Here is a 27402-nt window from a genome sequence, read left to right as displayed (position 1 = left end):
TAGCACATTTTACTGAAGTATATGAAGTTCTATCTATCTATCTATCTATCTATCTATCTATCTATCTATCTATCTATCTATCTATCTATCTATCTATCTATCTATCTATCTATCTATCTATCTATCTATCTATCTATCTATCTATGTGCCTGTGTGAGTGTGTGCGTGCTCGCGTGCATGTATGTGCGTGTACGTGCGTGCATGTGTGTTTGTGTGTGTGTGTGCGTGCGTGTGTGCGTGTGCGTGTGTGTGCGTGTGTGTATGTGTGTGCGTGTGTGTGTGTGAGAGAGAGAGAGAGAGATAGGAGAGAGAGAGAGAGAGAGCAAAGGAGAGGGAGGTAGTGGCTTGCCCCTAACGTGGCATTACAAAGCATAATCGTTCACTCACCAATAAAGCTTTCTTACCATGAAATCATCATTTAAGTATTGGTTACCTGCACTTCTTCTTTTATTATTATAAAGTTTATAGCGTTTAGTGAAACAGCTGAAATAAACCAAACATGATTAGAACTGGCCCAAAATGGGCATAAATCAATTAATTTCGATGTTTTGTGGTTTCGGCTCTTAGGCTGGCAATTCTGCTGTGTGTGTCTTTCCTGCAACGTACGTGATTTTTGAGCACAGGCGTGTGTAATAAATAAAGCGAATAATAGGAAAAGCACCAAATTTACATTGAGAAATAGTGCGTGACTTCATGGCGCTTATTTCGCGCTTTCTTCAACGCAGAAATGTCGAAGAAAACCTGCTGGGAGAATGGCACATGGTTCTACAGTCAGGAGTACGAGAAGGAGTACACGTTCTACGACTGTGGCTCACTGGAGGTGTGTGCATATATTAATGTATCCTATTTAACCTCGCAAACAACATGCGTTCATGGCAGGCCCGTAGCCAGGAATTCTTTTCGGGGGGGGGGGGGGGGGGGGGGTGCACTTGCTGCAATCCTTGACTATTTGAGAAAAACACCTATTTTCATTACTTATTTTTGGTAAAAACACCTACTTCATGATTTCGGGGGGCGGGGGGCCCTAGGGCACCCCCACCCCCTGGCTACGGGCCTGGTTCATGGGAAACTACAAGGGGTGATGTGCGATAGGTTATGTTGACAAAATATGTTAACTCTCCTAATAGTTATATAATAATAGACATGTAAGTGGCTTCTGGGTTCCTTGAAAGCGAGGCTTCGCGTCGACAAGAAAATGTTAGCCCTCGAACATGGCAAATTTTATTTGGAGTACATTATTTTATTTTTTTACGATACATTCGAGTCTCTGGTGGAACAATTGGCAACCATGTAGCAAGCCTGACTGACCCGCCTTATCATCACTGCAACCACCACCAACACAACAACAGCGACAAACACCGCTTTTGGCAAACCCTTATGAAATGTTTTTGACAATAAATCGGAAATGTGTACCTTAAAGTCTCACAAATGCAGAAAACTGCATCCATATCGGCCCCGAACTTCCCCACGGTAGCAGTTTTGCGTTTGCATGTATTCATATAGGCAGAGTCGGAGTTGGCTTCGAGCTGAAGCTTCCTATCAATTGGGATGCCTATATGCTGTGTCCCTTCATCGCCTCCGCTATTCAGTGAGAAGCCAGTACTAGAAGTATTGTAGACTACGTCACCAAGTCCACGTGACCCAAACCTCAGTACGCGTGTCTTTATTTGCGTTTGTTTGCCTTAAGAATGTGAGAAAGGTTTCCCCCGCGAATGCGTGTAATAGCATTATTCGTCCTCGCACAAAAAGATAAAGCGTATGAAATTAAACGCAATATTACCTTTCTCGGTTTCAAATTAGTCGCTCATGCCTATATTTATTTCTGTATTGCGCTTTATTTTTTGTAATTTTTTAATACCTACTTTGTCTGATACTTTACACGTGTATTGTCACGCTATATTTGACACAATTAAATACTTCTCATTATTTGGTTGCCAAAACTTGCTGTTTTTCCTTATGACTCGTTTAACAAGGGGGTGGGTCCACCAGACAGTCTTGCTATGCAACCTCCCTCCGTACCTAAAACATCTACTCATAGATAATATTGCACGTGCTTCATAAACTTCAACTTCGTTACTTTAATAGCGTGCTTATATATCAATTTCTATATCCTTTTCTTTCTTTTTTTCAGTACCACCGCTCCATGACCATCTTCTCAATCGTTCTACACTCACTGTCCGTCATCGTGCTGGTGCCCGCGATAGCCATCTTCTCTATCTACAAGTGCGTATATCTTCTTCATCTTTACCGTTCATTATCTCTTTCAAGAAACAGAAATCTAATCAGCATGCATCTGTCACACTCTATGGCGAGGAGATTTGCCTTTTCCCGACTAAGCTAGTTAAGAAGCAAAGCAATGACCACCAGGAATACCGTCAAGATGGTTACGTTCCGATGCTGTTCCCTTTGGCACTTAGACGTTGACCTCCGCTGCAGAGCTCTACCTGCGATATCACTCGCATTGGCTGAATCGAGAACGGTGCATGTTAAGAAATGGGTAGAATCGAACCAAATTTCGCTTAAGAGTCTCTCAGGGCAGGACAAGCTCACATATGTGTTGCCGTTCGAGCAAACGCCGCGAAATGCCTTGCTGCTTCGTTTTCGTGATGCATGCAGGCAACTGCAAGTTCACCGCATCTCCCTGCACAAGAACTTCTGCGTCGCCATGGTGCTGTACGACATTAGCGTCATACTTGTGGACGCCGTTTTCATACTGGACCACGTCAGCGAGGAGAAAAACATACGAGTCAACGAGAACCCGGTACGTCCACTGTCTTCTCCTCGATCTCATTTACTGAACAAAAGTGGAATACGTAATAAAAGAGGAATACGCGACTGATAATGCACCTTTTACAACTCAAGGATGACGCGTGGCAATGTTGATGGGTTTAATGCGATCATTTGCTTTAGTTTCACAAGAACCTTAGCGTAAGTTCAGTAATCAAGTTTTTGATCAACTGTTCACGCTTTCGCTTAGGCGCACATTGAAGTTCCGTTGTGCGAGACTTAACCTCCGCATACCGGCGTGTTTGCTTGCAGAACCTGTGCAAGGTGTTGTACACCCTTTCACGATATTTCCGGTTGTGCCAGTACGCATGGATGTTCTGCGAAGGCTTCTACCTGCACAAGCTGATCGCATCCGCATTCGCCGAGCAGAAGTCGCTGCTAGTCTTCTACGTCATCGGCTGGGGTGAGTAATAAGTGTCAAAGCTTACATAAATGTCTTGCTGACGACTGACTTGTCCGCTTTACGGTGCACTATATATATATATATATATAAGCCTAGCAGCGAGTACATTTCATAGCATCTATGGGCTAAATTGACTTCACGCAAAGTTTTGCCATTCGCTTGAGTGCCGTAAAAATGGAGAGCATAAAAACTTACTCTCTTCGTTTACTTTTTACTGCGGTTATACGACATAAAAATGTCCTATTCTACGCCACCATTACTACCTTTATTCAAAATTAAACGAGAAATTCAACGTGCATTAAAAACATTTAGCGCAACAAGGCTGGTACTGAAAGCTACAGCTCAGCTGGGTAGAAACATTCTCAGAGTGGCATTATCCACACGAGCCACTACACGATCCCCCATCTCGCTTTCGTGATGCGTTCCTTCGAATGCACTCTTAGTGTAAACACATTCGTGACTATGAACATACTCACGACCGTGGCTCCCAATTTACATCAATATGGTGTGTTCATTATCCAGTCCCTTCTCTTTGTTGTCCACACAGAGAAATCAAAATTTATCGACACTGTCGCATCAGAGCAGGCGCGTAACAAAGGTGGTTGTGTCACATTGCCTCTAAAAGAAAGCATGCGGCGAAGTGTGAATGTGTGACACTGCATGAAGTTGCATAACGTTGTATGTCTGCATGTGACCTTCTGCCACACAGTCTGCCAAGTCTCTACGCTACACCTTGGCAGACTTTGTTACAGCACCCAGCCAGGAAGCGTTACAGTTTCGGCAAATATTTCGTACCGCTTGTACGAGTAAACGGCCGCCTTACGAAGATGACCTCTAGTAAGCCGCCGTATTGTTGTCGTGAATGACAGAAAAGACCACAGCTGGCCGTGCTCTTTCTGTCATTCGTTTATGTCCCGTAGGAATTTAATTTCCGCACTAACGCGTGGCGTGTAGCGCGCATAAGAACATTAAGCGAGTCGAGTGGAACTAACGACCTTCCCGAGTTAGAAAGCCAGCGCATTCCAAAGACGCTAGATTAAAACGTCCCAACGTATACGAACGCGGAGCCAAATATTTCGCCACACCTGACTGGAAAACCTCCAGTCCTGGCAAGAGAGCGGCCATTTCGGCCAGCGCTGCTTTGAGGAGCACGACTTGATATAGGCCACCTCCCTTGTTCTGTCTATTTTCGTCAACCGCGGCGACAACATGAAAACAACCTGCTATTGCAACACGTGCGTAGTCTTGCTCGTATTGTTGTTGTTGCCGCCCTGCTGCGTGATTTCTTTTTTATACTTTGCGTCGCCGAAGACAGAGAGCACGGGCGAAATCGCACCACTTCTTTTAAATCCAGGTTGCCCCGCTATTTTCGTCACCATCAGCGCCGTCCTTCGAGCCGTGCGAATCGGACACCCGTAAGTTGATGCTATCTGAATATTGTTGTTGTGCTTTATGCATTGCTTCTGTTAATTGTTATTTGTTTAGTCCAAACTGACGCACCCACCTTTACTGAGCTTGATTTATTGCTTAACTACTCCAGATTGCTTGTCTGTAGCTGCTGAATGAAACGTTAAATCTGGCTAAGTAGAACGTTGTCGGGCGGTCTCACAGCTCAGCTTCTTGTGTGTTGTTGTTGTTGTTGTTCTGTTAGGTGAGTGTCTGCTTACCCCGTGAGCGGGAGCTCGGGGCTTATATGGTATCTAATTGTGCCAACAAAACAGATCGAAGAAGCAAAGTTGTAGCTTTAAGCCATCTTGACAACCAGGAATAAAGAATTTGACGAATAGCATGCATATCCCGCGTGAAAACGGAAGTGATGCTTATAACGTTAATGGCATTCGCACAACAATTACGACAACTACGGCTTATCGAAAGGTCGGCGAGTTCAAGAACTTTACCCGAACAAAACAGGACCTGAATATTCTCAGAAACGTTCACGAATAGCGAGAATTTCAAAATGTGCCTTTTCAAATGGTAGGTTTGAAAAAACAAAAGCTTTCACAAATAGGTTAGAGGAGGTGCCTGATTACTACTGTCCCTACGAAAAACATGAAAACATAACTATTGTGTCTTACAGCGTAACATGATTATTGTGGTAGTCACAAGTATTGTGGAGATGTTTGAGTTAGGAATAAATTAGTGTACGTCTATTCCCATGGAACAACCGCTGAAGAACTCTTTTTTTTTCTTCTCAATTGCGAAAACAAAATAAGCTTGGCGTATTCCTTCAGACTCTCGACCAAAATTATGTGTCTTTCAATTCTTATTAAACAAACTCATCCAAACGGAAATAGTCATTAGCTAAAAAGATTTCCTTTTGCAAGCCCTCATGTGTTTGTTCAAGGCACCAAATCTACTTCTCAACTTGATGTCTGTGGCTCCTCGGGGCCTATAATCGGGTCGCAATATCACTAAACCTAGAATAATTATTACACCGCACACTGTCGTCATGATTATTTTGTTCCCGAGGGGCTCGTTTAGCACACAATATGTACAAACCAGCGTTTGCGAGGCGAATATACTGATTGGGAAAGAAAAACTGTCAGTCTAAATGATTATTCTGTGTTCGTTTTCATACCCCACCAGAGAGGACTCTAGGTAAGTGCAAAAGAGAAGCGAAGTAGTTCCCGGGTTTCCTTAGCTTGGGTAGAATGCCTGGCCTGCCTGATTCTACACTTCCCCTGCATCTTGTTGGAATTTCTTCGTAGGCGCGTAGGCTGGTCTCTTGAGGAGCATTGTAACGCCGTAGAATGTAGATCTGCATCCTCTCTCTGTGCCCGATGTCGTCCACGCTTTTTTTTAGTATTTTACTTTTATGCACATTGTCATATTGTCTTATTATTGCAGCAACAAGTTATTTGCATTCACCGAAGCTTAAAGAATGCAAAGAAACATAATCGTTGTTTTAAGGGCCACCCGAATATTTAAAACGTGGTAATCGTTGCGTGAAAATCACGCTCACGTAACGTTTAATGACAGTAAACCAAGCAGTTCACCCTAAATTGTTGGAAGTGACGGAACGGACATTTTCAATCAACTTGCTGGGCTAATACTTTCTTGTTGCCTTATAAGAGCACGCGGCAGCGATTAGGTGTCTGAAATTGTGTAATTTTGGCAGTGCTTATCTTCAGAATTGCTGTAGAAAGAAAGAAAACAGAGAAGAGATATTCTTCAACGGACGCCACAACGACTGGTTCATCACGTGACGCATAGCGCACTCGTAACACAAGTGCAATATTGTCAGAGGTGTCATGGGTTTTCATTTAATCGGAACCTGTTATGTATATTTCGAAGGAAGGCGTCAGCACAGCTGTAGGAAAATTTTAAGAGTGCTGCTACATCGATCTTAGAAACGGCGAAATAAGATATTTCGTAGAAGTATCAATGATCCTTCTTTTGTAATAATGTTGCCATCCTTTGGGACTAGGTTAGGTTAGGTTAGGTTAGGTTAGGTTAGGTTAGGTCATAAATATAGTACTCTCTAGGTGGTTAGCTTGAATTATGCTAGTTAATTTAGCTTTTCTGCAGCAGCCTAGCAGTACAGGATGTAAAGACCAAAAAAACTAACAAAATAACTCGTTCGACGAGAATAACTGTACATTGATATTATCGTGCAGAAACATTGTCACAATTTCGCCTAATATTCAGTGAGCGCTGTACTTGTGGACACGGCCAATGGAGCGCAAAGGGAGTAGTTAGGCCACATATATGGGAACACTCACAGTTTTCTCTCTGACGTTCGGTCACATACGCAATAATATAGGGCAGCCGGATAGACTGCCTTGCATGGAGAAATGATCACTGCATGCGGATTTATACGTGCTTAGCGTCACTATATGGCTGAAGCCCTAAAGAGACACTAAAAGAAAAAAACGTTTTTTTTTTCATTTGAGATATGAGATTTAAAACAATATGAGAATTTAAAAAATCTCTTGCCTTACAAGGAGGTCCTGCATTATTGAAAAGCACAGGAACAAACGACTGGTGGCGACGCCACCGTTACACTACTGCAACAGTTCGCCGTGACGCCATAGACTTACGATGCCTGTTCACGCTTACCTAATTTAGTATTCTTAAGGGACGAGCCAGTGTTTAATTAAAAAATAAGACGTCATGCATGGAATGTTGGTAATTTTGAGAGAATATGCCCGGCCAGTGGCGTAGCCATGGGGTGGCACACCGGGCCCGTGCCCCGCCCCCTCCCCCCGAATCTTTTTTTTTCTCCCATGGGATACAGAGCACAAAATGACACTCGACCACACTTACCTGCCTGGACCCCATGTCAGATCAAGTGGATACCCTCCCTCCCCCGAAAAACAGTTCTGCCTACGCCACTGTGCCCAGCCGCAATGTTTCACTAAAAAAAAAACGTAGTTAACATACGTGACATCACAATGATGTGCTGTGGTGTCGGTACGAATCTTTAAAAAATTGAAGTTGGGTGAACACTTTTTTTGTTCTAAATTTCACTAAATTAAAACAAATGTTCCACAAGAAAAGAACTTTCAGAAAGAAATCTTATGAAGAAATTTGGCGTTTTCATTTAGTGTCCCTTCGGTGCAATGTGTAAGGGTGCACGGCCTTCTTGTCTTCGTATGTCTCCACAGGGATGGCTTAGCACTTTGTTAGCACGTCCCCGCACCATTGCTTCTTGCATTGTCTGCATGCGCACTAGAAATGGGTACTTTTCTGAACCACTCTCCGTTCATTTGACCAATTTGCGCCTTGTCCACGCAGTTGCTGGATGGACAACGTAGAAGGATACAACTGGATCACGCTGGCCCCGGGTCTCTTCTGCCTCTTTGTAAGTATTTCCTTCTAGCGCGTTATGTGCGCGAAATGGAAGTTTCAGCATTGATGTTTTTGAGCAATATAGTAATGTCTGTTGCTGACCGTTAGTTTTTGTGTTTTGAATGGGCGTGCGTACCACGTCGTTGTACTTCTCAACTTCAGTACCGTCGCATTGCACTGGTGCCTGACCAAAAGTGTCGACACACTTGTTCTCTTACTTTATGAGCAAGCTGGCTTACGTCTAGCAATTTTAGATGAAAGGTAGCTTCTCAAATTACTATTAGCGTACTTGTTTTGAAACTAACACTTTGAGACGTTATGTGAGGTTTTTACGACATTATTGATTGCTTCAGGTCGTAAAGAAATAGGTTGAAGGGTTACTTCAGCGTATCAAAATTAAGCAGTCATTAGATGACCGCCGTATTTCTCACCTTGCTGCAGCTGTCAAACATGTGATCGCGTCACGTGCGCTGTATAGGTTGCCTTACAGAAACATGTTGGCCCGTCTGGTAAACTTTCGCAAAACCTGAAATGATGGTCGATTGGTAACTATCTATACCCGCAGATCGCCTCGCATAACATCGATACCCAGATTGCTTGAATTCTGCAGGATTATTTTAGATCTTCGCGACAGAACTGGCAATGTTTCAGCTCATCGGTACTGCAGACTAGCCACACACGAGTCGCATCCAGTACAAGGTCGGTAATACAGTAACCATTTCCCGGACATTTTAAGATCAAACGCCCAGAAGCACCGTACACGTGAGATGTTGGAGTGACAGTTGGATAAAATTAAGATTGCTCTATGGGTTTCATGTTTAAGGATGGCGTCCTGCTCTCGGATCCGTGTTAAATCTTGCAGGCGACACGATATTGAAGGTTCGTTTTAAAACCAACAGGAAGTTGTCACTGACGGCAAGAGTTTTCTGGACACATCTGCATGATTTTTTTTTTCATTCAGCCATCTTTTGATGAATATGTAGGAATACTCTAGTCTTGCTCATTAGCTGTCGTGCGTTTATAAGATAACACTACTACAGAATTTATTCACAAACGTCTAAATTTTCACCAGCACGTAATACACGTGAAAATGCGCTACTGCGCCACCATAGCGCTAACGTTAACTACAGTCGCACTGTTGTCGTGCGGGTGACCGGGCGCGACATGCCAGCCTGCCAGCTGACGATACGATGCGGCTTGGTTCCTGCCGCGTGTGGCGATCACGTATGCGCAATATATATTCACCGACTGGAGCAGTGCGTCAGTGCGCAGTAAATTATAGCCGCATGTCTATCCGACACAAAATTAAGCACTCCTGGTGGGCTTTCTTTTCGGTTTTGGGGGCCCGAGGCGCAAGAGTCGACCCCATATCGAAGTGAACGCCAAGATGATGCACGATACTACCCAGCTGCTTGGCACTGCGAAAAAAAAAAACGTACAGAGCATACAGAACTGACACATCGCACACCACCGAGCATGCCGAGAGGAAGGCATGCGGTCAATAAATCTTTTGTTCTCGGAATAGCACTTCCCCATGGCTGTCTGTATGCACGAAGCAAGGGCACTCTTTTTTGTGTGCGAAAAGGAAAGGCTCAGCTGTTTCGCTTGGGCACTATTAAGCGTAACTGCGTTCTGACAGCGTAATGTCACACGCCACACTTTCACTTCTACGACTGACATGAAATGTCGGTTATAGAATTGGACGAAAAAGGCATCCCGTTGGATCCAATGTTTCGACAGGGGCGTTTGCCTCGGCTAGTACAGCAGCCGCTTTCCATTATAAGTTTTCTTTTTGCTGATAAGTGAAATAGTTGCTACCGTGAATGAGGCGACAAAATGTTGGTTTCAGTGACATATCTGGTTGACGTACCACCCCATCTGTTCCTGCAAGCTTCCGTCTTGTATGGAAAGAAATTGTTTCACACAGCACGCTACGTTGATTCTACCTGTATAAAGACATTGAAAATTTATGTACATCATCGAATTCTGTAAGTTTAACAGATCCGAAATCGGTGCTACTATGTCGAAACAAATTAGTTTCCTACGGCAACTTTTGTACATTGTCTCAGGGCAGGTCTTTCCGCATTCCATGATTTCTAGAAATGTAACTTCCAGAAATGTGATTTCTAGAATGTAAACATACGTGAACTTCAGCATATGTCATCACTGATATATACTGTTTCACTTGTTTCTTTCAACTGCAACCACGACAAATGTTCCTACAAGGATGGGGCCAAGCATTTTCATTCTTTCTCGTGGACAGCTAAAGGAATGAATTCGTAGCCAGTACAGGCAGTGGAATTCCAAGTTTAGCCAGGGATCATAGATCAATGTCTATAGCTAAGCCATTACACTGACTCTATTCTTTAGTCACGAGCATAGTCCGTAATAAGGGACGATATACGATAGCTTGGTATGAAGCCACAGTTAGAGACCATAGGAACATAGTCTTTAATTTTTTATGGGCTTTACGGTGACTATGTTATGAAATAGGGAACTTTGAGACGGATAATTTGTCGCTCTAATTATTTCAGCAGAGACATGCACCTATTGTCGTATGTGCTAAAGCGGGTATATCAGCCTTCCAACCGCTGTTGGTTGGCTGCCCTAACATTCAGACTCACGTTCTTGAAGGCTACTTCAAATATTAGCGCAAGCATGAGCTTGAAGTTCGGTGTTTTTACTGTCGTGCTGTCGTCTCATTTTTTCAGGCAAACTTCGTATTTCTGTGCAACATCATCCGCGTCCTCGTCACCAAGCTTAGGAGCACCCATGCAAACGAGCCTAGCCAGTTTCGGTAAGCTCTTCCCAAACTTTGTTTTTTCCTGCGCTATGAATGGAGATAGCCGCTGACCTAGCGAGAATAACGAAAACCTTCTCGCGGTTCTGCACATTGCGCGTTTATTCCTCCTTTTGTATATCTCTTTCTTTCTTTCTTTCTTTCTTTCTTTCTTTCTTTCTTTCTTCTTTCTTTCTTTCTTTCTTTCTTTCTTTCTTTCTTTCTTGCTGGAGAGGGCACGGAGTTTCTGTGTGAGATAGGATTCAATTTTGTAAGTGTAAGTGTGTAAGTTTGAGCGAAACAATAAATGAAGTAGCGAGGCAAAAGGCATAAAAAGGTTCGCTTTAAGTTAGTTTAAAACATCCGTTGCCTATCCGGAAAACATTCATCGATGCTTTGTAGCGAGCGCTTTGATCTTGATCAATGAAAGATGGCTGTGCTGTTCCAGCGAGTACTTACTAGAGTGTAATATTCTAAAACACGCCACATACGTATTACCTTTTTTTAATAACGTTAAAAGCTCAGGGAAAATGACGTCGAAAAAAAAAAGGCACGCAGTCGTATACTACCAACAATTTATTTTTATTTCTGTGCTTTTACCTTTTTTTTAATAATGCATTAACAACATGCTCAGGCTGCTATCCCGTTACAGGTAATCATTTATTTACCTTTTTTTTTTTAATCTTCGTTGAAACGAATCGCCAGTGCTTGCCTATATGCACAAGTGTACAGGAAACCTTTTTTTGATTCTTTGATGAAACTCTATGACCGGTGCTAGGCCATTCATTTACGATATTGGAACTATAAGCTGCTTTCTGAGCTTTAGTTCATTAGGAGAACTTAATAAACGTAACAAGACATCCTCTGCGTTAGTAATTACGTCTGTGCTTAATGTTCGTAAATGCAAGTTTCGTACGAACTGTGCAATGCAATAGATTTCGTGTTCACTTGGCGGAAGCACTTCTTATTCATTTCCATTGACTGCCCCTCTCCTCATCTGCCTCCCTCACCGTCGACCAACATTTCAATGTGTTTTATCATTTATACGCCGAACTTCGATATCGCTATGCCAACGTTACTCATTCCCAGGAAAGCCGTACGCGCCGTGCTGGTGTTGTTCCCTCTATTCGGCATGCACTTTCTGATGACGGTGTACCGAAGTCCAGCCAACTGCGGAGCTTGGGAGATCTACCAGTACATCAGCAAAGCATCCGATGGTCTGCAGGTATGACACGTGGGCGTTTTAAATGCGAAGCATTTCTTAGCGAACTTCTGCGACTTTGAGCGTATCTATCTATCTATCTATCTATCTATCTATCTATCTATCTATCTATCTATCTATCTATCTATCTATCTATCTATCTATCTATCTATCTATCTGTCTATCTATCTATCTATCTATCTATCTATCTATCTATCTATCTAGCCGCCTACGACTTTGTGCTCTCCTGGGCGCTTGGTTAATCGAATGTGCACCAAAATTGGTATGGCGTAACATGACTGTATGTGGAACATAAATGTCTAGTCATAACATGAAAATCATGACACGCATGTCATGTACAGCATGATTTACATGCCACGCTCATGGTGCGGTGGCGGCCGTTTCGCTAGCTTGATATACACCAAAATTGGTATCTTGCGACGTGACTGTGTGACGAACATAAATAACACGATTTAACATGAAAATCACGACACGCATGTCATGTACAGCATGACTTACGTGCCACGCTCATGGTGCGCTGGCGGCCGTTTCGCTAGCTTTATATACACCAAAATCGGTGTCTTGCGACGTGACTGTGTAACGAACATAAATAACACGAGTTAACACGAAAATCATGACACGCATGTCATGTACAGCATGACTTACGTGCCACGCTCATGGGGCGCTGGCGGCCGTTTCGCTAGATTTATATACACCAAAATTGGTATCTTGTGACGTGACTGTGTAACGAACATAAATAACACGAGTTAACATGAAAATCATGACACGCATGTCATGTACAGCATGACTTAGGTGCCACGCTCATGGAGCGCTGGCGGCCGTTTCGCTAGCTTGATCTACCCCGAAATTGGTATTGCGCGACGTGACTGTGTGACGAACATAAAAACACGAGTTAACATGAAAATCATGACACGCATGTCATGTACAGCATGACTTACGTGCCACGCTCATGGGGCGCTGGCGGCCGTTTCGCTAGCTTGATCTACCCCCGAAATTGGTATTGCGCGACGTGACTGTGTGGCGAACATAATAACACGAGTTAACATGAAAATCATGACACGCATGCCATGTACAGCATGACTTACGTGCCACGCTCATGGCGCGCTGGCGGCCGTTTCGCTAGCTAATATACACCGAAACCGGTGTCTTGCGACGTGACTGTGTGACGAACATAAGTAACACGAGTTAACATGAAAGTCATGACACACATGTCATGTACAGCATGACTTACGTGCCACGCTCATGGCGCGCTGGCGGCCGTTTCGCTAGCTTGATATACATCGAAATCGGTATCTTGCGACGTGACTGTGTGACGAACATAAGTAACACGAGTTAACATGAAAGTCATGACACACATGTCATGTACAGCATGACTTACGTGCCACGCTCATGGCGCGCTGGCGGCCGTTTCGCTAGCTTGATATACACCGAAGTCTTGTATCTTGCGACGTGACTGTGTGACGAACATAAGTAACACGAGTTAACATGAAAGTCATGACACACATGTCATGTACAGCATGACTTACGTGCCACGCTCATGGCGCGCTGGCGGCCGTTTCGCTAGCTTGATATACACCGAAATCAGTATCTTGCGACGTGACTCTGTGACGAACATAAGTAACACGAGTTAACATGAAAGTCATGACACACATGTCATGTACAGCATGACTTACGTGCCACGCTCATGGCGCGCTGGCGGCCGTTTCGCTAGCTTGATATACACCGAAATCGGTACCTTGCGACGTGACTGTGTGACGAACATAAGTAGCACGAGTTAACATGAAAGTCATGACACACATGTCATGTACAGCATGGCTTACGTGCCACGCTCATGGTGCGCTGGCGGCCGTTTCGCTAGCTTGATATACATCGAAATCGGTATCTTGCGACGTGACTGTGTGACGAACATAAGTAGCACGAGTTAACATGAAAGTCATGACACACATGTCATGTACAGCATGGCTTACGTGCCACGCTCATGGCGCGCTGGCGGCCGTTTCGCTAGCTTGATATACATCGAAATCGGTATCTTGCGACGTGACTGTGTGACGAACATAAGTAACACGAGTTAACATGAAAGTCATGACACACATGTCATGTACAGCGTGGCTTACGTGCCACGCTCATGGTGCGCTGGCGGCCGTTTCTCTAGCTTGATCTACCCCGAAGTTGGTATTGCGCGACGTTACTGTGTGACGAACATAAATAATAGGAGTTAACATGAAAACCATGACACGCATTTTCCTCAATGACACACAAGACGATGTGTGCAGCTCTTTGTTGGTTGCTTCGCATTACATCGATTCCCACAATGCGTGGGATCTGCCGGCTTTTTTTAATGCATAGGGGCTCTGTCACGGTCGCGCTCGAATGCTGGAGGCAGCGCACGAGCTCTAGTGTACACGTTCGAGTTGTGTTGCGACAGCGTCTGCAGTGCTGCTCCCCTTCGTGCCATTATGAAAACGAGTCGTTACAATGTAGGAGGAACGTGCTTCAATGCCTCCAATTCGCAACGGCACAACTATTAATTAGCCATTGGTCCAGGATGTCGCGCACTGCCGTCACACACGGTCACGCACACGGTCACGCGCTGCTGCCAACTTAATTGGAAGTCATGGCGCATGTGCCGGCGAAATTAGCGTTCATTGCTGCTCACGTAACTATATGAACGGAGATGAAGCAACAAATGACAGACTCTTCTGCCTTTTCATAAAATGATTACCATATAATTCTAATAAAGGAAACGAAATTCACAGTTTTGTTCGTTTCTTTTAAATTAGAGGAATCTACTATTCATGATGAATGAAAATAACGCGAAAAAACGTAGGACGAGACGAAGAAAGCTACAGCACAAGCGCATTGCTGTAGCCTTCTTCGTCTCGTCTTACGTTTTTTCGGGCTATTTTCTATTGAAATTTACCTGTTGTATAATATACATAAAATCTGTCTTCCATCTAAAATGCAAACCTTACAAGGCATGCATTTGATGCCCTTGCTGACTCATTTGCATGTGAGCGCAAAATTTGGGATAAGCGCTGTTCTCCGCGTACTTGTACGTGCTGAATGTTCCAGTAACGATATCTTGCATTTGTGCTCGCAAATTTTACCCATAATTGCACAGATATCAGGATAGACTACTTGTCAGTACATATTTATAAGGCAGTACGTGGCTTGATTTTACGATCAAAGCAATCAAAGGGCTGGGTTGGCAGGTGGGTGGGACTCCACTGGCCTAGCTCGACGTGCTTGGTCAAGGAGCGCCGTACGGGCCTCCCTTTCCTCACTGGCGAGCCAGGTCACCCTTTGCTCCATCCTGAATATCTGCGCCGGAATGTGAGGCGTATCAATTTTGGACGGCCTGAGCTCGCATTCTTACGTAATGTGGGCGAGAGTTGTCTGGCCTCCACACCACGGGCAGCTGCCTGCGTATGCGGTGGGTTGGATAGCATATTTTAAACGCAGCTGCGGGTATGTATTTCTCTGCACGTGGCGCCACTCGTATGACTCTTTACACCTATAGCTCAGGGTAGTGTGACGGATAGCGCAATGCCGCAATGAAGGCATCAATGCTATTCAATCTTCATTGCGAACGTCCTACGCTGCTCGGTAGGCTGTCTGTTTCTAAGCTCTTTCGCGCCAAAGTATACCCGTATATCATGTTAACCCCTTAACCGTTTTATTTTTCGAGAGATTGCTGTCTCAAAATGTTTATTATTTTTGAATTTCGATATTCAATCTTTTGCTTCTAAAATGAATGTTTTGAGTGACGAAAAAAATTCAAGTATACATTAATTCAAATTAGCATAACGAACATTATTGTCCAATGGTCTATTAGCGCCTTTCACGATTCGCGAAATAATGTCATCATCGAGAATCTGGCGAACATAACACGTCGAGTCATCAAAGTAAACTTCGGTGTCTGAGTAATGAGCGCCTGAAAAGCTGTACGATGACGAAAGGCTTCTTTTCCGCAACGATGCGTGAGCAACGCACGCGTCGCCTTCACCGCCTTCACTGGACAACATTTTCTAACCACAAGTCGCAAAAACAATTTCGAAATGGCGGTTAAAATAAAAGGAATTGTCAAGCAAACGCTGCCATCTGTGAAGCGACACATGAACTAGCCTAGAAACGAGCGAGTCTCGTTCTAAACGCCCATGGGGAGATGTTGTCTCAAGCCGACGAGGATCCACACTCGTCCAAAACGGTTTGGGCACAGTTCGGCAAGCACGAGCTGTGCTCGTCCAACACGATTAAGCGGTTAAGTTATCGCGCGTGTCACTGGCTAAAGCCCAAATAAATAATTTGCGAATATACAACATGGAACAGTGGGTATGTTGCAACTGGGCACGTGAGACTATGGGTATGTCGAAACTGTTAGGCGATCTTCCACAATGGGTCACACGGAGGGTGGTGCAGTGTGTCTGGAAGACCACTGAGTTGGCAGAAAGGCCTGGACTTAGTATCACCCAGGTTGAGCGTTGAGCTAACTGGTGCTGCGTGTGCGATGTTTCCCAGCGCATCGAGCAAGGACGAACACACGATAAATCGCCAGCCTAAAGCATGCGTTTCGACGAATGATCAATAAAAAAAATCACTCTTTCCTAGGGACACTCACAACATTAGGCCGGCTGCTTGCTTCTCTTTCCGTAAGACACATACTTGTTCCAACCGCGTTGTATTCTCATTGACGCTTATTGAATATTTCCAGGTGTTGAGATGCCCTCAGCTCATTTTAGTACATCGTGACCCAAAAGAACGTCCAGTGTTGGTGGCTCAAAACTGATTCTTTTCTTTTCTTTTATTTTTGTGCAGGGATTCTTCGTAGCTGTGATATTCTGCTATCTCAACGGAGAGGTAAGTAGAGCGTCTCAATTAGATTACATACGATCAAAGATGAGTATTTAATGACGGCTCGAATGGATTAAAGACTGGACTGGTTTTGCCTCTCACGAGAAAATAAATATCAGAAATACCATTAGTTGAATACAAAAATTGTGAAAATATTTATTAATAGCACATGTGCGTATATTGTTTTTAACTGCGACTTTAGACATTCAGCAGACCCGCAGTGACTGTTTAAAATTTTCTAGATATGAAGATCAGCATTTTTTATTGCATATAGCAATATGGTTTACTGGCGTCGGCTACTTCTCCTTTCATGACATTCATAACTGAAGGCACAAAGAAATCTTGAAAATATGTCAAAGCGAGGGTACGGTCCTAACTACTAATCACGTTCAGCACACGTGTGAATAAAAGCACTGAAAGGGAACATTTTTCATCGTCTAAGCACCATGTAATCTATGGATCTCGCGTCCGTGCATGACGTATACTTGAGTTCCGAGTTTGAGATGCATTAAATGGCAAGCAAACTGCCGAAGAAACGCCATCCGTGTCAACAACTTCTACCTGCCTCCGAAGAGAGTAGTGAGCTAGTGCCCAATAATGTGGGACGAAAATTTTGAAATGATGTTTATAAGCATAACGCGCAATGAACGTCCTGTCGCTGAAATTTTTGTACACTATCTCGGGTCACTTAGATCAAACATCCAGGTAAAGTAGCAAACTATGAAATAGTAATCTATGAAATTTAGTGAGTTGTTACAAATACCAATTTTCGAACTACACTTCATGTGACTGTTCAATATAGGGCTACATTCCTTCCAGATCATTTTATTTTTCTCCGTTTGTTCGGCTTAACCCTTATCTCGTTGATTTACAGCATGCACATTGCCACATTTCAAGTGCTTGTTTCATACTCACTAGTACTTGACATTTGTTGCGAGAAGCAAGCTTTATGTGTAGTGCCCGTAATCATTTATAGCAACGTCTTTTTGTTCATTTCTTTTTTGTCAAAGGATAAAACGTTAGCGCCTACAACGCATGCAGTGAATCTGTGTTGTATTAACAATTCTGAAGATTTGTTATCGTGCACGACCTAATTCGTCCGCAAGCTAGCACCACACACAATTACAACGCCAGATTAAAAGCGTGCGCAAGGTCAACAGTAGCAACAGTTGCATGACCACTGCCACGCAACAGCGCCATTTCGTACTTCGTTTTGAGCACATTCTGAAGAATGGGTCTGACTCTGAAGTACGGTTCTGCTTAGTGACTGTAAGTCAAATCATAGGTGGCAAAACATTAGCTCAACAGTTTGTTGTTTCCCGCAATCTAGACTGAGCATCACAAGCGCAGAAATGACACAAAACCGAGTAACAGAATAAGGGTATGCAATCTTGTGTATAAGTCGTTCTATTTCACACTATACGCGTAATCTCGCATACAAGTTCTCCCATTTCATCAAATATTATTCTTATAGTTTCTGTTGGGGGCAGTAGTTACAACGGTTGTACACTATCTGTGCACTTGTAAAGAAGCACTTTCTCTCACTATCATGAGGACCACAAAACAGTCGGTTCATCTACTCCTTCTATGTAACGCATAACACTTGTGATGTTGCCTAACTAGGTCGGCGTCCTGTATTACTACAGTCAGGAAAAATATCTTGCAGAGACTATAAGCGAAGCCACTAATGTTCAAATTCTTCTCCCAACACAAAACATGTGGAGGCCTTGTGAGATAGAGAGAAACGTGGAGAGAAAGAAGTCGTAAGAGAAAATGCAAGGAAGTTCTTGCTGAGCCCAGTCGGCTACTGTGCACTGGCGAAGGCGTAAGAGGATCGAAAGATGAGGACGTCGAGAGAGGCTTGCGCTGGGCTGCCGCTCCCTTATGGCAGCAGAAATAGCTCATTTTCTTCCTGCGTAACCTGCTCCTCTGTCGTACTCTGTACAAACAAACGCGTACGAACAAGCGTTTATCGTCCAGTTCGTCAGCAGCTGTCGTACAGGCTTTTGTAGCACAGCAATGCATTTAGAGCTAAGTCTCTACTACGGCTATGACTCCTCAAGGTCATTGTCCGCCTCGGTGGTACCACTGGTTACGGTGCTCGGCTGCTGACCCGAAGGTCGCGGGTTTCGTCCCCGGCCACGGCGGTTGCATTTCGATGGAGGCGAAATGCTAGAGGTCCGTGTACTGTGCGATGACAGGATGACAGTTCACGTTAAAGAACACCAGATGGTCGAAATTTCCGTAGCCTCCACTACGGCGCGGCTCATACTCATATCGTGATTTCGGCGTGTAAAACTTCAGATATTATTATTATTCCAAGGTCATTCATCGTGTCGCAATGACCTTGAGCCAACGGAGCGCAAGCGAGGTAGGAGTGACGTCAAGCCACGTGTTTCCTTTGCGGAGAGACGTCGCAGCTGCGCTAGCTCGGAGCTTCGCAACTGCAATACCACGTGACTAAGCGAAGGTTTAAGCACTTTATGTACAGCCTTTGCAAAACCAAGCTAAACATAAAGGCCTTTTGCTCGTGACAATCGTTTACGAGAATTATACTTCAGCAATTTTCTTGTAGCACTGCACATCGCAGACACACGAAACCTCGTGAAGCCAGTGACAAGTTATTTGACCACGTTTATTCATGGTTTCGATAGATGCAACCTGTTAGTCACTCGATCTTAGTCTTAGCCAATACACAGGGCGTAACCAAATACTAATTTGTATGCATGGTAAAGGCGAAGCGCATTTGTGTAACGCAGCACGTCTTGTGAAAAAAAAAGCGAGTGAAAAAGAAGCGCGTTACACTGTCGTGTCCTAACGCGCTGTTGCTATACCGTCCCCCGACAGATTCAGGGCCAAATCACGCGGTCCATCGAGCTCGTGAAATTGGAGTCTTCACTGGCCAGGGCGAGCGACCGGCGGCGTTCGACGCGCACCCAGGTCCTAGCTTGCTGAGTCGGGGGCCTCAGCGTTGCTTGCCCTCCTCGCCGACAGGACGTCGCTGCTGCCGGCGAAACGTGCACGGCGTTGTCCCTGTCTCTCGGCCGAGCCCCGTGAGTGAAGTGCCCGCTTACCTTCTTTCACTCAGTGCCTGCCTGATTTTGCACCACCGACGGTCTTTTCCTCGTCGCCTTCCCTAACATAAAGCGAGAAGTTTACCTTGTTAATTGCCTGTGCCATTTAAGTCCTTGACCTTAGGCCACTGACAGGAGTCGAAGCCCTAATACACAACCCTTGTCCTCGCCCTTGTCGTCGCCCACTTTCCTAATGCCCCCTGCTGCCCACCTTAGATTTCAGTGCAGCTCTTACGTCGTAGAAATATTAACAAGACAATTCAATGACCGGACTAAGATTGGCTATCTGTTGCTATAGCAGTAGATAGCCAATATTAGTTAGCACTAGCCAACGATCACCATCAATTAGACAACGTTAACCATCCCTTAGTAACAGTGGCCAATATTTTCCGATAGCTAAAAAACTCTAGCCTGCTTTAGCAGCCATCCAGCGAACATTAGCCGACATTAGCCATAATTTAGCCAACTGTACTCAACGTTAGCCAGTGCTAACGAATGCTGGCAATAGGCAAGTAAATATGGCAGCTCAGGTCACCTGGCTTAGCGAGATGCTCGGTTATACTGCACTGCCTTCGGGATCGGCCCACATTTTTTTTCGTCCTGAATCGGACACCGTGTAACCCTCTAATTGAATGCGGTTGAAGGAGGTCGATGAATACATTGTCTTCGATATACGTCGGTCAGATAGGCGTGAAACCTAACGCAGGCGAAAGGACCATACGAATGCGACCTTCGATTAATGTAACAAAAAAGAGGAGAACGGCTCGCAAATTCTCAACATATTATTAGCATTTTCACAGAATAAAAACGAGTCATGTTGGCAAAACGCTAGTACAAGACGACAGCCGTCTTCTGTCCTTTTCTGATCTCTTGGCTGTCCACGAGGCGTGCACACACTATGTCAGAAGAGGTGACGTCACGTGTACATACGATCGGAAAAAGGCCTTGCCGTGGCTGCTTTTTTGTAATTTGCAAGTCACTGGCTTCGCCGCATGCGACGTTTTATATAACGGCGCTGCAGACAATTGACATTTTCGTGGTGTAGCATCCACGCAACAACAAAACACGGTTCAACCTTCGTTTATAGCTTATTTTGTGGCTCGCGATATCAGCGTCCATGATGAATTATGTGCAAGAAAAGTCTTAAATGGGCACATAAAATGGCAAACATAGTGGTGACATTTGGGATCCGGGAATTAACTTTTTGTTTGGTATTATTTAGATTGTTGTCTTTGAAATCGTTTTAGTCTAACGTCATTTACGTGCATGAGTTTTAGGTTAGCCGTCGTTCACGCTGAATGCCACTAAATGCGTTCGAGGGAGAGCAGTATTTCAGATGAAGTTAAACTGTTGAGCCCCAAATCATCACTTCGTCGAACTAGCTTGACAAAAGATTATAGCATCACGTTAAGGGGCCCGTTATTTTATCTCAAAAACAATTTGCAGCAGCGTTCAGCTTACGTTAGCTTTCAACGCTCAAGCACGCATCTTATAGACGCTGATCGCCCATAGACGCTGCTCGCCCAACGTAGCGTATTGTGTTGAACGAAACGAAATGGCGCTGTTGCTCGGTTGTTGCTCTCGTTGAATAGATTGCAATGTTCTCTAGCTTTTGCTTCCTTTTAAGTATGCCGATGTTCCTGCTTGGCTGATTACATGTATATTAAAGGCATGTGCAGATTTTAGGGGCGAAGCTCCTTAGGTTGTGGGTCGTTGCCTCCTCTGTAGTAGTAGTAGTAGTAGTAGTAGTAGTAGTAGTAGTAGTAGTAGTAGTAGTAGTAGTGTAGTATGTAGCCACCTCGCCCGATCGGCAACGGGCGAGGTGGATCGGCAACGGGCGAGCGCCGATCGTCAACGGCGCGAGGACCCTGCCGTACGTGAATTATATCACACTAAAAGACATACTTTGCGGGCGATATACTTAGTGAGCTTTCAACTTTTCGTCTTAATGTACATGATAAAGAAATTATTTCTACGAAAAACGCAAAGCACACGTTGAGCAAGATGTTTGGTTTTGGGACGCTAAATGGGACCATGAGGCGATGCGAAGCCGGAGCACCTGCACGATCGCGTTCCGTTGGCTTTCGTTGGGCATGCTACCGACCTCGCGTCGTGGAACGCGAGGAGGAACGCTACGCGCGTCGTGTCTTCCCTCTAGCCTTGCAGTTAATTCTCACAGGGCGAGCGGGGAACGCGGTCGCTCTTGGCGCACTTTCTCTTTCGCTCGGAGTCGCGCTCGCTCTTGGCGCGCTTTCTCTTTCGCTCGGGAGCAGACACTTTTCTTGCATTTCACCGATCACAAAGCGGTGATAATGAAGGGACCACGTAAACCAAGAATACAATAAAAGTTTGATGTTTAATATATACACGGTGTTTCACACTTTTATATGATGTACTGAGCGAATTTCATGGAAGAGTTTCACGGTTTACCGATGATTCCCTCCGGAGCTTCGGCCCACTCATCATCATTCACCCCGTGGATATGCTGTGATTTTTTGCGAAGGCAGGCACACACTATATATTGTGGTTTCTCTCTTTTGAGCCCAGAACTCACCCCTGGTCGTTGTTTTTAACACGATAGCGTTAAAGAGCCCGTGTCGCGGAAATTCCGGTGTTGCTGTCAGCGTCGTTGGCTGTGAGCGAAAAATCATCATTGTTCGTGACCGAAAAATTGCCATGGCTGCAAATAATAAAAACAGATGATGTACCCGAGGCGGAATCGTACCCAGGCCTTCGGCGTGGCAAGCAGGTGTTGGTCGCGCACAGTCGTTCGTTTCCTTACGGCACGGTTGAGAATTGCATTACGTTGATTACGTTGATTACGTTATCGCGTTCTACTCTTGAAGGCGAAGCAAAAGCGTCCTCCAAGTTTTTTCTCTCTTTTTTTTTTGTTTGTGTGCGTTCTTTCCCCCCTACCTTCCTTTCCCCTATGTTTCCCCTTTCCCAAATGAGCAGGCAGGCGTTGTGCCCCTTTAGGTGGCAGATGTCAGCCTGTTCCCTCCCTATTTCCTCTGTGTCTTTGTGTTTTCTATGTATTCAAACCAAATAAATAAATAAATTTCAACTCTTCAAGGCGAAGCTTAAGCGTACCCCAATTATTTTTCTAATTAAATGTGTGTGTAGAGGATGTTGACGCCATGTGTGATACCCCTTCCTCTTTTTCTCTCAAGCACGCAGTGCATAGCAAAAGTAGTCCGGCTTCAATACAAAAAAAAAATTGAGCAAGCGAGACAGACACAGGGCACACGAAGTATTGGCCGGCTATAGCAATATATTTCACGTGGTAGACACCACTAATATCACTGCTGCAAATAGTTCTTATTTTTGTTTTAAAAGTTATTTGACCGCTAATGCACGACGAGTTAGTCTTCTTGCAGGTTTCAAAAGCCGTTGTAACTAGTACCCAGTAATTCGTTGGCGCCTGATATTACCTGTGAACGCTATACTAACTCTCTCTTTTCTTTCCACTGCTTTCTCTTACAGGTGCTATACCTGTTGAGGCGCTCGTACGGCCGCTACCGGCTACAGCGAGGGTTCTCAAGCAGGAGGGGCAACAGTCTGGCCATGACGCGCATGTCGGTGTCCACGCACGTCACCTCAGTCGGCGACTCGCTCAACCCCAACGGCTCCGTCAAAAAGGACAGCTGTCCACGTAACGGCGCACCCGAAGAAGAACCCTTGAACTGAATTGAACCCTTCGAACGTCGAGTGCTGCAGCCATCTTGTTTTCACCCTGCGGCAGCCAACTCCGCTAGCGCTCTATATACTTCGTGACATTGCAACGTCCTTGTGTTAACGGACGCATGGTGTCGTCTTTCTGGAGAACGCATCATCGGGGACAGAGTGCTACGTTTCTCCTTCATCGAGTCATTGATACGTCGCTTTGAAGTTGCGCTGCGATGGGAGTTACGTGAAACAAGATGGAACGCCGCCACTTAGGATGGAGGATACGTAGATGCTGATGTGGCTGTTGTGTCTTGTAAGAGAACGCCGCGTCATTCCTTCGTACCGAGTGCATGGACATGCTCCTTCACAGATGTGCTTGGCAGGGACGTCGATTGACGCCAAACACCGTGTTGTGATTTAGTTTGTGCAGTGTGGTGGTGTTACTTCAGACGGGCGACGACTGCTGACTGCCGTACGGGACATAGTGCGCGCAGTTTCGTGCGGAATCATTGTTGATTCAGACATGCGTGCCAAAGAGAGTTGTGTGTTTCTTTCGGACTCTCTTCCTTAACGTCCTTGTCTTGAGGTGCTCGTGGTTGTGCTGCCGGAGTGAAGAACGGTGTTCATAGAGTCGAAGCAGTGAATTCTCTCGCATCTTTTCTTAATCAATGCGGACATTTCTCGTGCCAATCCCACACACACACACACACACATAAAAATGCGCTTAACGTTATTCCATCAAACGTGAATGCATAATACGTCGAGGTCTCAAACATTAATTCCTTGTTGATGACAAATGAATTGAACTGCGGGCAGAAAACGAAAGCCTCGCGTTCTGGGGGCATCGGCAGTATTGCGAACGCGCGTGTGACGTCGGGCGACTTGGTTTAAGCGTCCACGTGTAATTATGAGTATTGTTATTCATAACTTGCTAATAATTACACGACACGCTGAGCCTGTGTTCTGTGATGAACGTACGTCACCAGTGCACTGAGCGCAGTAATACTGACAGCAGAACTCAGTGTGCAGGAGTTACGCATGACCGCCTAGATGTAAGTGACCACTTGTAAATGTCTTCACCATCTATATATCTAGCATAGTGACCACTGTTGGAAGGAGCTGACAAGGTTGAAGTCCTGATATGGTACTGTAAAGACGCTAGAACCGCATTGTAGTCTATGGATTTCTCTGTGAGTTGACTGTGAGCCGAAGGCGCTCTGTGAACTTGGCGCCCCCGGGCGTAGTCATTAATCTAACGAAGTACGCACTTGTGTAGCAAATGAAAATTTTAAAACTCAAAATGCAATTTTCGCGCGCATTTGGCTTGTTTTGTACATAATACAACTCTGTTAAGAATATCTCATTGACATCCTCCCTGAAATGTGCTTTCATTTTCCTTTTCCTGTACCGAAATACGTCCCTAAATAACCGAGCGTCGTTCATGCAACGTCTTGCGGGAAGAGGTTGGCCGAAATGATGAGCACATTAAGACAGGCCCGCACGTATTAAACCAGCGGGAGTATAAAAGACAAAATAAACAAAACATAGGAATACGAGGAAATTATTATGAACGCACTACTGTTCATCTGTTCTCCCTTGGATGTCTTTGTTTTAGAGACCGTTCTTCTGTGCCATAAGAAACCCTTCAAAATGTGCAATCGTACGTGTGGTGGCTTAGAATATAGTAATGATGGATACATTTTTGAACAAGCCGCTAAACGCTGTGACCGAGCTCTGTCGCTGTTTATTCACTCTCATTCCGTGAAAGTACGCGCAGGTGCTGGAGAAAACCTCATACTCTGAAGCGAAGATAGCGCAAGAGATCTTCATGTAAGGAAACAGCACCTTAATAAAGCGTTGCAGGCTTTCATAAAGAGAGGGGGGGGGAGGGGAAACGAAAGGGAAAGGCAGGGAGGTTAACCAAGCTTTCACTCGGTTGGCTACCCTACATGTGGAGAGGGGTAAACGCGGAATATATAAGGTAGAGAATGAATGACAAAAGGAAGAAAAAGAAGAAATGGGAGGCTTTCATAGCGTTTCTGTAAGCAGATCGGCATTCTTATAATGTGTTTATATTTTAACTTCGGACCGAACACAAGCATGCAAGGACAGTAGGGGTATGTTCTTCAAATGCCAGTTTCCTTCGTTTTTTTTAAGCGTGTCGCCAGCTACTGAGCTAACTGCATGCGCTGAAGCCTGTGAAGATAGCACTTTGAGAACTGTTGCTCTGTTGTACTGTAAGATATATACATATTTTTTTAAAATATTGCCCATGGCAGATAGAACAATCCTATTCCTTGACCTCCATTAGGCTACTTGAAGTGGGCGTTATTCGCAAGCTAATAATATATACAAAATTTAGTAAATCATAAAACCTAACACTACGTTGGCTCGTATTACAATTTACGAACTGTAAACAGCGAGTTGTTGCCGCCAGACTTCCTCGCTTTTCATTCACTTCTCTAAAAAATTGCCAAAGAAATGTGTTGAGTTTAGTCACTATTTCAGAACAACGTGATCTCATAATAATAATATTTGGGGTTTAACGTCCCAAAACCACGATATGATTATGAGAGACGCCGTAGTGGAGGGCTCCGGAAATTTTGACCACCTGGGGTTCTTTAACGTGCACCTAAATCTAAGTACACGGGCCTCAGACATTTTCGCCTCCATCGAAAATGCAGCCGCCGCGGCCGGGATTCGATCCCGCGACCTTCGGGTCAGCAGTCGAGCGCCATAACCACTAGACCACCGTGGCGGGGCCGAACAACGAGATCTCGTATATTAATGTATAAAATTAACCAGAACGCCAATCTATTCCAACACACAATTTGGGAATGAAAATTTTCAAAATGCCATCATCCCGAGAACGTGTTCCAGGTTGATGTTCCCTGAACACTAACAGGCTACAATTGGTTAACTAATGTAGTACCAGTAATTAGTTTCATCATGAAATTTTGTCATTCACTCAACTAGAAATTCCGATTTCTCCAGCAAGTAATGCCCGCCCATTATAGTAATAAAACTCAAGGTGCACGCTGGTGTTTGCTACCACGGGCGAAGTTTTTTGTTTTTTGTTTTTTTAAGCCGGCCAGTCTAAAACCAAACACCCTGTACAAGCTGGCTGCGCAAAGATTGAAGTGCAGTTATGTGGTTTAACCGCACAGTTGCTGCTTTGCCATGGGCCTAGAACATGTCGCAACTCTAAGCACGATCCCCGTTGAAGCTGCAAGGCCGCCTTCAGAGACTGTCTCTCTGATGCGTATCGCTTGCATTCACAAAGAACATGATGTAGATCTTATTGGACGTTACATTGGACGCACATTGGTGAGTACGACAGCTTAATCTTGCTCCTGAAGTAGTTGGTGTATGCGACGTTTAGCCTGATGCGGTGCAAGCATGTTTCATCTTGTCTGTTTAGGTCTCGCGGCATATCGAAGTTACACGATGGGTCGATCTTGTAAAGTGGTCCATACTGGTGATTAGCATATGTCCAGAGAGATCGCTGGAGCCGCCAAGCGTGTGCCGATACGAGTGTTGCGGCATCTTTTCTCGAGAAAGGCATCTCGATGATTTCTCTCGAGGCGTCATGTCCAGCTTTGGCAGCGTCATCAGCCTGGACGTTGCCTTCTATTCCACAGTGGGCAGGTATCCACTGCAGAGCAATGCGGTGATGGAGGTCGCAGGCTTTCTTGCATAGATATTTGATGTCCATGACGAGTTGGTCCTGCGGGCGTGGAGACTTCAGAGACTGCAGCGCCGCTCTTGAGTCGGTGAAGATGACCCAAGACTCAGCTGTCTGATCAACAATGTAATTAAAAGCAGCCCG

The 27402-nt window shown here is 44.8% G+C and overlaps 1 protein-coding gene across 2 annotated transcripts in view; it reads left to right on the top strand.

Moving 5' to 3' along the window:
• Window positions 1-26072, top strand: part of LOC119387815 (calcitonin gene-related peptide type 1 receptor) — a 50789-nt gene extending 24717 nt beyond the window's left edge. The window contains exons 6-16 of one of the 2 annotated variants that reach the window (XR_007415462.1): window positions 726-820; window positions 2132-2223; window positions 2617-2761; window positions 3040-3190; window positions 4545-4605; window positions 7928-7994; window positions 10693-10778; window positions 11850-11985; window positions 16798-16839; window positions 19681-19886; window positions 23391-23596. Coding sequence is in view for 1 of the 2 variants with exons in the window: in XM_037655337.2 (XP_037511265.1) it covers window positions 726-820; window positions 2132-2223; window positions 2617-2761; window positions 3040-3190; window positions 4545-4605; window positions 7928-7994; window positions 10693-10778; window positions 11850-11985; window positions 16798-16839; window positions 23391-23594 (1079 nt within the window). In the remaining variant the exon portion in view is untranslated. Of the gene's footprint in view, window positions 1-725; window positions 821-2131; window positions 2224-2616; window positions 2762-3039; window positions 3191-4544; window positions 4606-7927; window positions 7995-10692; window positions 10779-11849; window positions 11986-16797; window positions 16840-19680; window positions 19887-23390 lie in introns of both variants that reach the window. The other variant, XM_037655337.2, reaches the window with a different exon arrangement.
• Window positions 26073-27402: the final 1330 nt, after the last annotated feature.

This window comes from Rhipicephalus sanguineus, chromosome 3 (assembly GCF_013339695.2).
Source record: "Rhipicephalus sanguineus isolate Rsan-2018 chromosome 3, BIME_Rsan_1.4, whole genome shotgun sequence".
Lineage (NCBI taxonomy): Eukaryota > Metazoa > Arthropoda > Arachnida > Ixodida > Ixodidae > Rhipicephalus > Rhipicephalus sanguineus.
This window is presented reverse-complemented; position numbering and strand designations above follow the sequence as displayed.